The 11,674-nt window shown below is 40.8% G+C and overlaps 1 protein-coding gene across 2 annotated transcripts in view; it reads right to left on the bottom strand.

Annotated features, from left to right (window-relative positions):
* The window catches only part of LOC117406010 (protein WWC3-like), a 52,190-nt gene continuing 40,516 nt past the window's right edge, over positions 1-11,674 (bottom strand). The window contains exons 9-23 of one of the 2 annotated variants that reach the window (XM_034009645.3): positions 10,610-10,858; positions 7,851-7,940; positions 6,880-7,472; positions 5,786-5,906; positions 5,078-5,155; positions 4,264-4,350; positions 3,950-4,142; positions 3,459-3,629; positions 2,994-3,145; positions 2,109-2,256; positions 1,586-1,750; positions 1,244-1,336; positions 857-1,087; positions 565-692; positions 1-215 (exon numbers count right to left, since the gene is read on the bottom strand). In XM_034009645.3, the coding sequence (XP_033865536.2) occupies positions 149-215; positions 565-692; positions 857-1,087; positions 1,244-1,336; positions 1,586-1,750; positions 2,109-2,256; positions 2,994-3,145; positions 3,459-3,629; positions 3,950-4,142; positions 4,264-4,350; positions 5,078-5,155; positions 5,786-5,906; positions 6,880-7,472; positions 7,851-7,940; positions 10,610-10,858 (2,566 nt within the window). In that variant the 3' untranslated portion in view covers positions 1-148. The remainder of the gene's footprint in view (positions 216-564; positions 693-856; positions 1,088-1,243; positions 1,337-1,585; positions 1,751-2,108; positions 2,257-2,993; positions 3,146-3,458; positions 3,630-3,949; positions 4,143-4,263; positions 4,351-5,077; positions 5,156-5,785; positions 5,907-6,879; positions 7,473-7,850; positions 7,941-10,609; positions 10,859-11,674) is intronic. The other variant, XM_034009646.3, reaches the window with a different exon arrangement.

The raw sequence follows: 11,674 nt of genomic DNA, 5'->3' as shown, positions 1-11,674 counted from the left end.
TTTTTTTTTTAAACTTGTATATTAATAGCTTTTGCACAAGTTTTTTTTTTTTTTGAAGAAAATGCTAATTATGTTCAATTACTTCATCAAAATAAAAACAAGACAGATGAATACTTCATATTTAATGACATATAATGTAGGAAGGCACTCATACGTCATCTGCTGGCAGAGGAGGTATGTTGAGTCTTGGTCTGGTAAAAAATGCTATCTTCTCTCTGTTGGCAAAAGAAATAACACAGATCAGTGACTGACCTCTTGACAACAGACCATATACAGTGCACTGACAATTATTACAACATTTGGGCTGCTATGGAAACTTCAAGAAAAAGAAAACAAAAAAAAAACAGTTTTACACAAATACCTACACCTGTCATAATAATGAAAATATTACTAAATAAGACATGACACAATTTTCCCATTCTATATAAAGAATACCACTTATAGCAAGCACACATGTACAAAATGCACGTTGGGTAATGTTTACCCTCTTTAACAAGGGGCCACACACAAGGTGGTAGATTCAGTAGTTGTCCATGCACGCCTTGCAGTAAGTGCTACGCTGACCTGAATGTCTGCACCGGGAGCGACTCCTTCTGGTTCTGCCCCCTCATCTGTAACACCTCTTTGGAGGCTTTCCTCAGCATTCTCTCTGCCGCCTCCTCCTGCCGCTGCTCCTGTTTGGTCTGCTTGGCCTGCAGGCGGGGGAAGCACAGACAACGTACTAGACAGAAGGACTACCTACTTTTCAAGAGTTACAGCCCAATTGAAATACCTTACAGTGCTTTCTAATCATGAGCGGTGGAGGGCGGAGTTACTAGCACTCTCCCTGTGACGATGTCCTCTGCCTGTGCAGTACCTGTCTCTCTGCCTCTCGGAGGAGACAGCGGAAGCGCTCGTCTCGGATGACCCAGTGGGGCAGCTCGGTGATCCCCCGGCCCTGCGCCTCCTCGAGTCTCAGTCTTAGCTCCCGCAGGCTGCTCAGCTCCTCGTTCAGCTGTCTCTGCCGAGTCCTGGAGGCCTGGAGATCCAGCTCCAGATCCAGGGAGGTCCGTGTCGACTGCTCCGCCAGCGAGGACCTGTACGACTGCTGCATGGGGGAAAGAGGGAGTACAGCAGCCTCCAAATTATTAATACTTTTTTTTCAGAAAAAGTGTTTTTCCCCTGCTGAAAAAAATTGTGTAGTTCAGATAAACTGTTGCCTAAACTGTTATTGCAATATGCACATAAACTGCATATAACATACCTGTTTATATCGCAGAGTTCGTCTTTCCAACGTGTTTCTGATGAAGGGGGATCTTTTTGGTAATGTTGAACTGTCACTGTCACTACGGTACAGCTGGCACACGAAAGAAATGTAGTCATTAATGTACATTTTATTTACTCAAACACAAGACACTGAAAAATACACCGTCGAAGGCTTCTTCTTATGCGAGGTTGTGACAAGTATCCTTTAAACATAGCCTTCTGTATTTGTTTTTCTAGTGCGTGACCTTAATACTAAATCATGTGTTTAGACAGCCTGGACCACAGGCCTGCATTCTAGGTGGGCTTCAGTCCCTTGTTTCTGTATGGACCATATACTCACTCTGCACACATACTGACTCTGTGCCCCTGGGGAGAACGTCTGGGAGCGCACAATGGTGCTGCTTCGTACAAAGGGAGAGCCGTGGGACCTGCGGCTTCCCCTGTCCTTCAGTCGCACAGACAGCTTCTCAGGAAACAGGCTCTCCGTATTCGTCCCCTTATCCACCTGTGAGCCCAAAAATATATTTTCTGGAATGCTTTTCTGGAATGTTTTATATTATCAGTGTTTTAGCTTTTTCTTTCGTTAAACATGGCCAAAGACCATCATCATGCAATTTCTCAAACTGTGCAACAGCATAATGAACTAAAATGCTTCTTCTTGGAACCAAATCACTTCCTGTGGTGTAGGGATCTCTTACCTCAGAGGCTGCAATCAGACCACTTCCTGTGCTGTGACTTACAGCCTTGGCTACACCTGGTCACACATGTTCAAAGCCATATACTGTAGTGTCATTTCAAGCTAGTTCTCTCTCAGTGGGATGTCTATTGTCTAGTACATATATGACAAGCTTGGCTGGAGTTACCTTCAGTGGTGGAGGCTGGGTTCTTCTTGCAGCACACCGGCCCTCTGGCTCCCCATATGCCACTTCCCCACACAGGCCCTCCGGACAATGAGGACCAAATGCTGTGCTGTTACTGCAGCCACTATCCACCGACTCAGCCTGCCAACTCCTGTTATGAACAAGCACATTCATTGGAGTAGTTGCAGTGGGGAAATACAAACATAAATTGTACTATAATACAAATAAACCTTTAAAGGGGGGGGGGGGGGGGGGGGATGTGGGTTTACTAACCTGTAATACTCAAAAGTTCCATTACCACATTTTATTTGGAAATGAGAAAAAAAAAAGTTATACAACTTGAAGACAAATCGTTTTTATTATTAAGTCAAATAGCTATTGTGATAGGAAACAAATCCTCCAGATACTGGTAATAATAGGCTAACACACACACAGCAAAGCCAGGAGCAGAGTCAGTATCTGGGGGCGAGTCCTGTGCTTCCCCATCCCAGTACCAGCATGTGTTCTAGCACACAATGGTTAGTAATTATCAAAGATGCATATTCCAGGCAGCCATTTAAAAAAAATAATATACACAGGAATGTTAGAAAGCAAAAATTATTTTATAACATTTTTGTTTTTCACGTGGAACTAACACTCATACTACCCATCGTAAAGTTGCATAATATTGCAATTTCTCATACCTACTCTGTTTTTATCAGAGACTACCATGTTTTGTTTCTTTATCATGAATTTTCAATTTTCTAATCTTGCATCATAGTATACCAACTTTCTAGGGGAAAAAAAGGTGGTGCAAATGTGGGTAGAAATCGTTGCTTATCAGGGGCCGACGTGATTGAGTGTATGAGGATTTGGCAGCCCCGGCCAGCAAGTGCATCTCTGTCATACCTTTCTGACACGGCCTCGGCCTGCTCTTCCTTCCTCTCAATCTCCTGGATCTCCTCGTCGGTGTACTCCAGCTTGACCTGCTCTCCCGCCAACTCCCGCTCCACCGCCTCCAGCTGCGCTGTAGTTCGAGCCAGTAGGGCCGACACTGAGTCCTGCCAGGAGAAGACACTGGTAACCAATAACCTGAGAGACCCAAGGTGACACTGGCCACAACAACACACTGCCTCCTAAAAAAGCACTAGAGATGCTGACTATAAGGAATAAAACTAATAATATTAACAACAACAACAACAACAAGGATTCACCAAAAAGAAAAGAAAATGTTTTAAAGGAATGTTTTTTAGGTGTGTTCATGTCAATTTTGATTAATTCAGTCAAGTTTTTAGTTCATGAAACCTATTTTCAACTGTTTAATAAATATAGCCATAGCTATAGATTAAAAAAAAAAAAAGTGAAGACTCCTACCGTAGTTTTCACGTGCATGCGGTTTCCAGGGTGCTCCAGGCTGCCCTCTGCAAACTGGATGCTGTTCCTTTTCCTGTGTGGGTCGGGTCCACTCACAGTCTGGACCCGGTACCAGTGAAACGACATGTCTGGGGATCCATCACAATCGGCCAGGCTGACCTGCACCACACCCTGAATAAAACAGAGAGGCCAAGTAGAACTGAAGACCTGGCAGAATATACACTCATTTAAAACAAAGGTGTTGTGGAAGGAATGTGAATGTAATGGTGTAGAGGGGTGTCTGATGCTATATTATGATGGTGTTTTAACTTGCCATACGTATTTTGTATTGTCTAACTTTTTGAACTTCCACCACCCTGGGACCCCCTTATAAACGAGAGGAGACATCTCAACCATGCTAGGCAGTGAGGGAACATTTTGAAATAAAAATATATTCTGCCTACTCAATTTACTAGTAGTTGTTAATAAAAGTGGCCTCACACTGTACCTACCAGCAGCTCTTCCTGTGCCTGGTGACCTACAGAACACACATACAGCTGAAGGGACCTGAGCCCTAAAGCACTGGCAGGAACGGGGATGCGGAACCCTTCGTTAAATGTTAACAGAGTCTGAAGATCCAAAGCTTTGGAGCAGTAAGTGCTTGCTGTGCTGGGGTCAAGGGGAAGCATGTGAATTTTAACATATCTGTGGAAAGAAAAAAAGAAAGAAAAAAAGGCCAGCTTTAAAATCACCATCAACATCTCAACGAAACAAACCTTGAACTGACGTTGGCTAAAACAATACCTGATGATTTATTAGAACTTACATTTTAAATACTTCTTTCATGAGAACCTCGTTTAGGTTTTTCAGTTGAAGCAAATGGACTAAAAGACATTCATTGCCAGCATCATACCTAAAACAGAAAAAAATGTTAAGTAAATGACTAAATAACTAAATCTTTTACATTTGCAGCTTTAAATTATGGCATGCAGTATTTCTTTATTAGAATTATACATAGTATGTGGTCAAGTATGAAAATGTGCCGTAGGTAAACCTCATGGATGAATGAAAAGTAGTTCTGAAGGATCTGTACTACCACTACTCCTAAAGTAAAGAAGTGGGGAATGAAGTCCCACAGTACATTGTTACATGTTTTGGAGCAGAGTACAGTAGTTTAGTTTAGTGTTAATACCTACAGTTCATAAAGTAAACACAACACCCAGGCCCATCTGCTTTGTGTAGATTAAGAAATCGTTCACATTAACAAAGGAGACAAGGGTAACTTACTGTGGTTTTTTAAGGTGAGTCACTGTATGTGTGTGCATGGACCCTTATAAAGGTTTACCATAGCAAAAGGATAGCAAAGTGTAATAGAGCACATTGAAAGCATGGTAAAGTATAGGTAAGCATTGTAAGCAGAGGTATGGTGAAACACATTAATAAACATGACAAGCCAGGGTAAACTATGGAAAATGGGAAAGAACATGTTAAAACTGCAAAAATACTGTGTTAAACTTTTATAAGGGGAACCTGTCAGTGTCCTCTTTGTTAAGTCTCTACAGTTGTATCCCATCCAACAAACTTCATTTATATAAATGGTTTCCTTTTTGTTATTTATTTTCACTCTTCTTTTTACCTACATGAGTCCAAGCTGGATCTGAGGTGTTTCAGCGCTAGCAGCATCATTGACATGGTGAACCTCAGAATCCTCAGGCCTACTGGAAACAAAAGAGCCAATGTTGTTGGAATGAGTCATCTGTTAGTGCTGCTCAATAAAACCCTGAAAATATCTTGGGGTATGTGGACAAACAATGATGCATACTGTATGCACACCCACAGGCTAGACATACGCTGTGGTGTTTGCAATCCGTTCTAAGTGATCAGTGGCTCCAACATTGAGTTACTTTTTTTACTTTGTTTACTTATTTATCTCCAAATCTGCCTTTACATGGCTTTGAGTTGCTTTGAACCTCTCTGAAGAATTCTATCAGAAATGAACAGCTTTCCTCATTCCATTTAAACCTTGTGACAACGCGGCTTACGACTCTGCCAGCCCAAAATGCTCTCTGTCTCTAAGAATTGAATGGTCGTATTGTCACGTGATTTGAGGATGGATGTTCAGTCCAGGCATTTACAATTCTCTAAAAGCTCAAAGCCAACTAGTGGCAGATTTAGAGAAAAATGATTCAATGTAGAGCAACAGAACTTAGAACCACTCAGAATGAGTGCAACAAAAAATAATATATTTACATTTGAAGCTAATTTGTAGTATTTGAAAGTTTTTAGTTTTTTTACTGTCATGTAATTTGCATGGCTGGCAATATCACGGTAATAGATGGATACCCAACCTTCTGCTCCACGCTTCAAAGACTCCACTATCTGTGGCCAGAGCATCTTCCGATACCCCTGCAGAGACTCTTCTGGCCCTCCTGCCTGACCTCCCGGCACTGTTGCAGCGCAGGGTCACCCCTGTGGAGAAATCAATAGGGTCACTCCATATTAAACCCCACCAGAGGGAAGTCACCATCCTGATTCGAATAAAATTTGATGTGCTGAATTTATGCATGGAAAAAGCAATGCATGCCAAACTGTAGGCCTCTATACTTCCTGTGCTTTAGGGTCATGACATTTCAGTCACAAATGTGCCGTCTGCTCACTGGTTTACTTCATCTCTTTAATTCTGCGAGATCAGTCGATGCTCAAGCTTTTCTCAACTCCCTTCCAGTGCCTTTTAAACTTTCAGTTTTAATATTAGTTGCATTCTTTTTTTTTAATTCAATTTACGTAATTGTTATTCTGCTGTCTAAGGTATGTGCTACCACTAATGCACTCAAAGATTTCAAGGTTTACAGCACTAAAGTACTGGTAAAAGCACTGCACTAAAGCATAGTGAAAGCACGGTAAAGCATAACCAAGCATAGTAAAGCCCACAGCAGTATGACAAACTGCAAAATTACTGTGCAAACGTATTGGTAACCCTAATCCTCCTGACAATGGCAAGAAGTGTTATTATGCTTTGTCCGGATTATGATTTTAGAATACTGTAGCTTGCCTCTAGGGGGCAGCAGACATTTTCAGTTCAGTATGCCATGATATTTCTTCTCAAAACATGTTTCTTGTGAGAAACTGCAATAATACCCCATCGTTATTGAGAAAATGTGCCTACTTTCTTGTAGCCAAATTAACTTGATACCAGAAAACATAAATCAATTTTTATGGACCATCGAAATACTAAAAGTTTAGGTAAAGAAACATTTCTTTAGTGTTTTTGAAGACGTCATGCAGATTATAAATAAAAAAAGGCTTAATTTTAATTTTTTCTTTACAAATATAGGAATCCATTTTACCTCAGATATTGAATGTCGCTACCAGCAAAAAGCTTCTACGATTGGCTTACACACTAAGGTTTCCATGGTTAACAAAAGAAAAGGAAAGCACTTGCCTCCAGTTCCATGCGTTACAGACCCTATCTGCGGAACGCTTTCCTTTGGCCCTTTGCTGTCCAGCACATAGCCACAAAACTGACCGCTGGGGGCAGCCCCAGGGACGGCCTCAATGTTGGCAGTGGCAGGGGGCTGGGAGTACCCCCGGAGCCCATCGAGAAAGCCCCGTCCCGCCAGCTCCATATACTCCTCTGTCATCTGGGCCAGTGGGGAGTCCCGAGAGGCCGAGTGGTAGGGTGTGTCCAGGGGAGAGCTGGGCGGGGACAGAGAGGACAGGGAGGAGCGTGATGACAGAGAAGCAAATGACTGTGGGGTGTCCAGGGAGCGCTTGGGCTTCCCCAGGCTGAGCGGCTCTGCCCCATACACAGTGGTGTCCTTGAAGACAGCGTCGAAGGGGTACAGGTCAAAGCGCAGGTGCTGCTCAAGGTCACTGAGGCCACCACCCTCCGTGCGCTCGTACTGAGACGGCCCGTAGATGTCAGTGAAGCTCACAGAGCTGAGTGACCCACGGCTGGACGCAAGGGAGCCACGGCTGGACGCCAGGGAGCCTCTGCTGCTGCCGGACGACACCATGAGGTTGCTGGCAGAAAAGCTACAGAGAAAAAGCAAAAACACGCATTGAAACCAGTGCATTAACTCGCTGCACCACCTACAGTAGCAACCCCAGCACTTTCCAACATGGATTCACTGTTACGCAAGCTGGTGTCATTTTATGGTAATGAAAGAGGGGCAATGCTAATATTTGGAAGATGTTAGAATGATATTACAAAAACATTCTACTTGGAATTACCTAATCGTGGCCACAGGTGCCAATACTAACTGATCCTTTTTCCAATTAGTTTTACACCATTACAATTCTTTTTGTTCACAACATTACGGATTACCAATGATAAATTACTGATCAGAGCCGATGTGAAATGGCCTTCAGCTGTTATTGAGATTCTCTGTCACCAATGCTGAGACAACTCACCTTCTTAGCTGGGAGTGCAAATATGTGGCGACACGTGTGGCTTCTTCCAACTGCTTCAGAAGCACGTTTCTTTTCTCCTGTTGAAGTATTCTGTTGAAAAACAGACATATACTTGGCATTTACGATTCAGAGAAGTTACCGGTGCAGATCATGAAATAACAAAAATCTCATGAGAATTTGCAAAATAACAGCAAAGAATATTATACATTCCTTTATTTTTATTTTGGACCAGATTATTTTTCTTTGGGTGTTCAGTGGGGTATATTGACTACATTTTTTTTTTGATAAAAGAAAACAAAAGGGCAATATTCACAAAGCATTAGTTTACACGTATATACATTTTCAGGCAAATAAAAATAAAAATAGGCAACATTCGGCAATCCCACCAATATGAACAACTGTACTATTCCAAAGTGCCACAGTGGTTCTGTTTACAACAAAAACAGAGGTAGCACGCTATGATTGTATCGCGACTATTCCTGAAAATAATCCTCCTGACCCGGTCCTTTTTATTATGACATAATAAAAAACTTCACAGTGCCTCGTCAGTGGGTGTCATTGTATGGTAACTAAGGAGGGGCTATGCTAATATTCTGGAAGTCACTCATCATAAGAACTGTGCCATTATTTAAACATGCATTGCATTAAAAAGGGTGCTTATAACAACTTTATAAGATTTTAGAATGATATTACAGAAGCATTCCAATTTACTTGCCAAAACGTCGCCATTTGGGTTTGCAGCAGATGTAACTGGAGTATTCCACTTGTCATCTCTTTTTTTATTATTATTATTATCCCCGAGGATAATTCAATTTAATTATTTGTTAAATGTTTCTGTTATCGTGCTGTGCAAAACAGGCTATCGCTACCAATTCCACTGAAGTTCATTTTTTTAACTACGTTCTATTAATATGTGTTTCAAGCGGTTATCCTTCCTCACTCAGCAATACGCCCATCAGTTTCAATAGCTTTTCTGTAAAAATATGTCTGGTAAAATGTACAATTCTTAACTCCAATCAATTACATTTTCAAAGAGAGGTTATAACACTAGAATTAGAGAATGAGAAGTACCTTTGTATGAAAATACTTCAACAGCAGGATTCGATGCTGTGCTCTTAAGGACCATAAGATAAGGCTTTGTTTATTTAGCCACACAGAGTGGCTTGCTGCTGAGGTTTCAGTGGTTTTATCAGCGATAGTCTGAAGGTGTGTATTTCTCAACTATTACATATTGTTTTTGTAATTAATATGTATAACAAATATACAGCATAAACAGATTAACCGGTTTTCAGATTATTCAGATGTCTGTTGTGAAATTCCAAAAAATGTACTTTTGACAATCGTGGGCTCTGGCCCTTTCCTGGTTAGCATTTTTTTACCGAGTTTCATTGTCCCTTGCATTATTAAGTTGTGCGATAAGCATCTCTTAACAGACTTGCAACGGAATTTCAGGAGATAGATAAGGAAGTGCATTTCTGTCTCAATAATATGATGATTCTTCAATTTAGGACTTGATTTGACACATTTTGAAGCATGGAGTGATGCTATTATCTCAGGCCTACCTTCTCCAGGCGTTCCACTTTTGGAATGCATATTTCTAATATGTAGAAGAGTTACGAAGACAGTATAATTACATAAAACATTCTACAAAAATAACATTTCATTCTGGGTGCCAAAAGTTGTTGTAAACAAAGTGACAGGTATAGAAAATGACTTGAAATAAAAACAACCTTTGTTTGTTTTCTATGCATGCAGCGCAGCGTATCTGACAGTTAAATATCCCTTTGGAATGCCAGGTCCCACTTCTACCAAAACTCTGAGCATTATGTGGCCTGTGAGAGATAAAACCAACAGCAATGGCTGAGGAACTATTCCTCAGTGAAGACTCCCTTGCCTGTTGCACATTTGTCTGTGTGCCACCAGCCTGCTGATAACCCCACATACACACACACAATCATACTGTACATTTCTCCCTGGATTGTGAAAAAAAAAATATATATTTTATATATTTTATATATTTATATATTTTAGTACCCAGTTTTAAGTCTCCTGTTGCCTACATTACGCGTTGGATAAGACAAATCAAAAGTAGGCCAAGTAGTCACGTTTTTTTTTTTTTTTTTTTTATCTAAATCTACCAATTACCTTTTGTTTCAAAGCATGTTGTGTTTGGATTATATGGTAATATTACAGAAAAAGAAGCTGAATTTAATACGATAGTTACATTAGTCAAGGTTTGTGAGACTAATTAAAATGCTTTGCTTTTGGGCATAAAATGTAAACAGTATTGAACAACCATAGTTCAGAAATTACTCCTGTTAAAATATAGTATTTTTTATTATTAGTAGTACAATGTTAATCTGATGCGGACGCACGCATATTCTTCAGTTGTTAAACGTAAATCCTTTGTATTTTTTTTTTAAATATATAAAATCGGAAGTGTTTGAATGCAAGTCGTGCCTTTTTGTTTAACTATTATGCACAACAGTGTTTTTAGTTATTAGATCTTCTGTTAAAAAAAATAACTAACGTTATATTATATTATTTGTTTTTATGTATACTAATGGAACATCTGCCAGTAAATGAAAACACAGATGTAGGGGAAAGGGGGCAAGGTCTCTCAGCACTAAATGGGATCATTCAAATAAAAAAATGCCACTTAGATCAGAGGTAGTAACTTGAATTTAAAAGAGTACAAACTTTGCACTTCTCTAATTCTAATAAAGCTTGGAAAGGAAGAGCAGCAGCAGCTCTCTGACCTCTCGGTGGTTTCGTGTGCAGAGCTCGAGTGAGCCCTCTGGATCTCCTCCTCCAGCCTCCTCCTCTCGGCCTCCAGGTGCAACGCGTCGTCGGGGGAGCAGCAGTGCTGGCTGATCAGGGTCAGCTCCTGCAGCAGAGCCTCCTTCTCCCTGAGCAACTGCAACCGCTCCCGGTCTCGGTCTGCCTCCGCTCGGCCTGGCCAGTTGTCGTTCTCTAGCTGGGCAAGCTGGACCTGGATACTGGAAACCCTGAGAAACATAATAGAGAGAAACTGGAGGTGCAATCAGCAACACGTTTCCTACTATATTACCAGACAGGAAATGAGCAACAATTGATGCATCAACAACACTGTATTATTCACTAAGCAAGGACACTTTCTTTTTTGCAAAATATAATGGAAAACATGCCTGTGCATAACGTTATTCATAGTTATGTAATATATGCTTTGAGAAGCAAAACTGGGCAGAACTGGGCACTCCTTCCATTGGGACTCGGGATTCAAGGAGAGCATTGGGAGAATGATGCATCCTTGATTACATTCTTTCCAACATCTTACATATTAAGTAGTCAGATATTAACAGAATTACAATATACCAATCAAAGAACATTTGCAAATACAGTGCCTATAGTAAGTATTCACCCCCCTTGGATGTTTTCACAGTTTGTTGTGTTACAACCTGAAATCTTGATGCATTTAAATGGGATTTTTTTTCCTTTGATTTACACAACCTACTCAACACTTTCAATGTGCGAAAAAATGGGTGGGGGGGAACAAATCAATTAAAAATAAAAAAATAAAAACCTGAAAAGTCTTCATTAGATTAGTATTCACCCCCTTTGCTATGACACTCCTAAATAAGCTCAGGTGCAACCAATTGCCTTCAGTATTCACACAATAAGTTAAATGGAGTCCATCTGTGTGCAATAAAAGTGGTTCACATGATTTCAGATTAAATACACCTGTCTCTGTAAGGTCCCACAGTTGATGAAGACCAAGAAGCTTTGAAAACAACTCCGGGATAAAGTTGTGGAAAGGCACAGATCAGGGGAGGGGTATAAAAAGA

This window comes from Acipenser ruthenus, chromosome 9 (genome assembly GCF_902713425.1).
Source record: "Acipenser ruthenus chromosome 9, fAciRut3.2 maternal haplotype, whole genome shotgun sequence".
NCBI lineage: Eukaryota > Metazoa > Chordata > Actinopteri > Acipenseriformes > Acipenseridae > Acipenser > Acipenser ruthenus.
The sequence above is the reverse complement of the archived record's forward strand: the minus strand, read 5'-3'. Positions and strand labels throughout refer to the sequence as shown.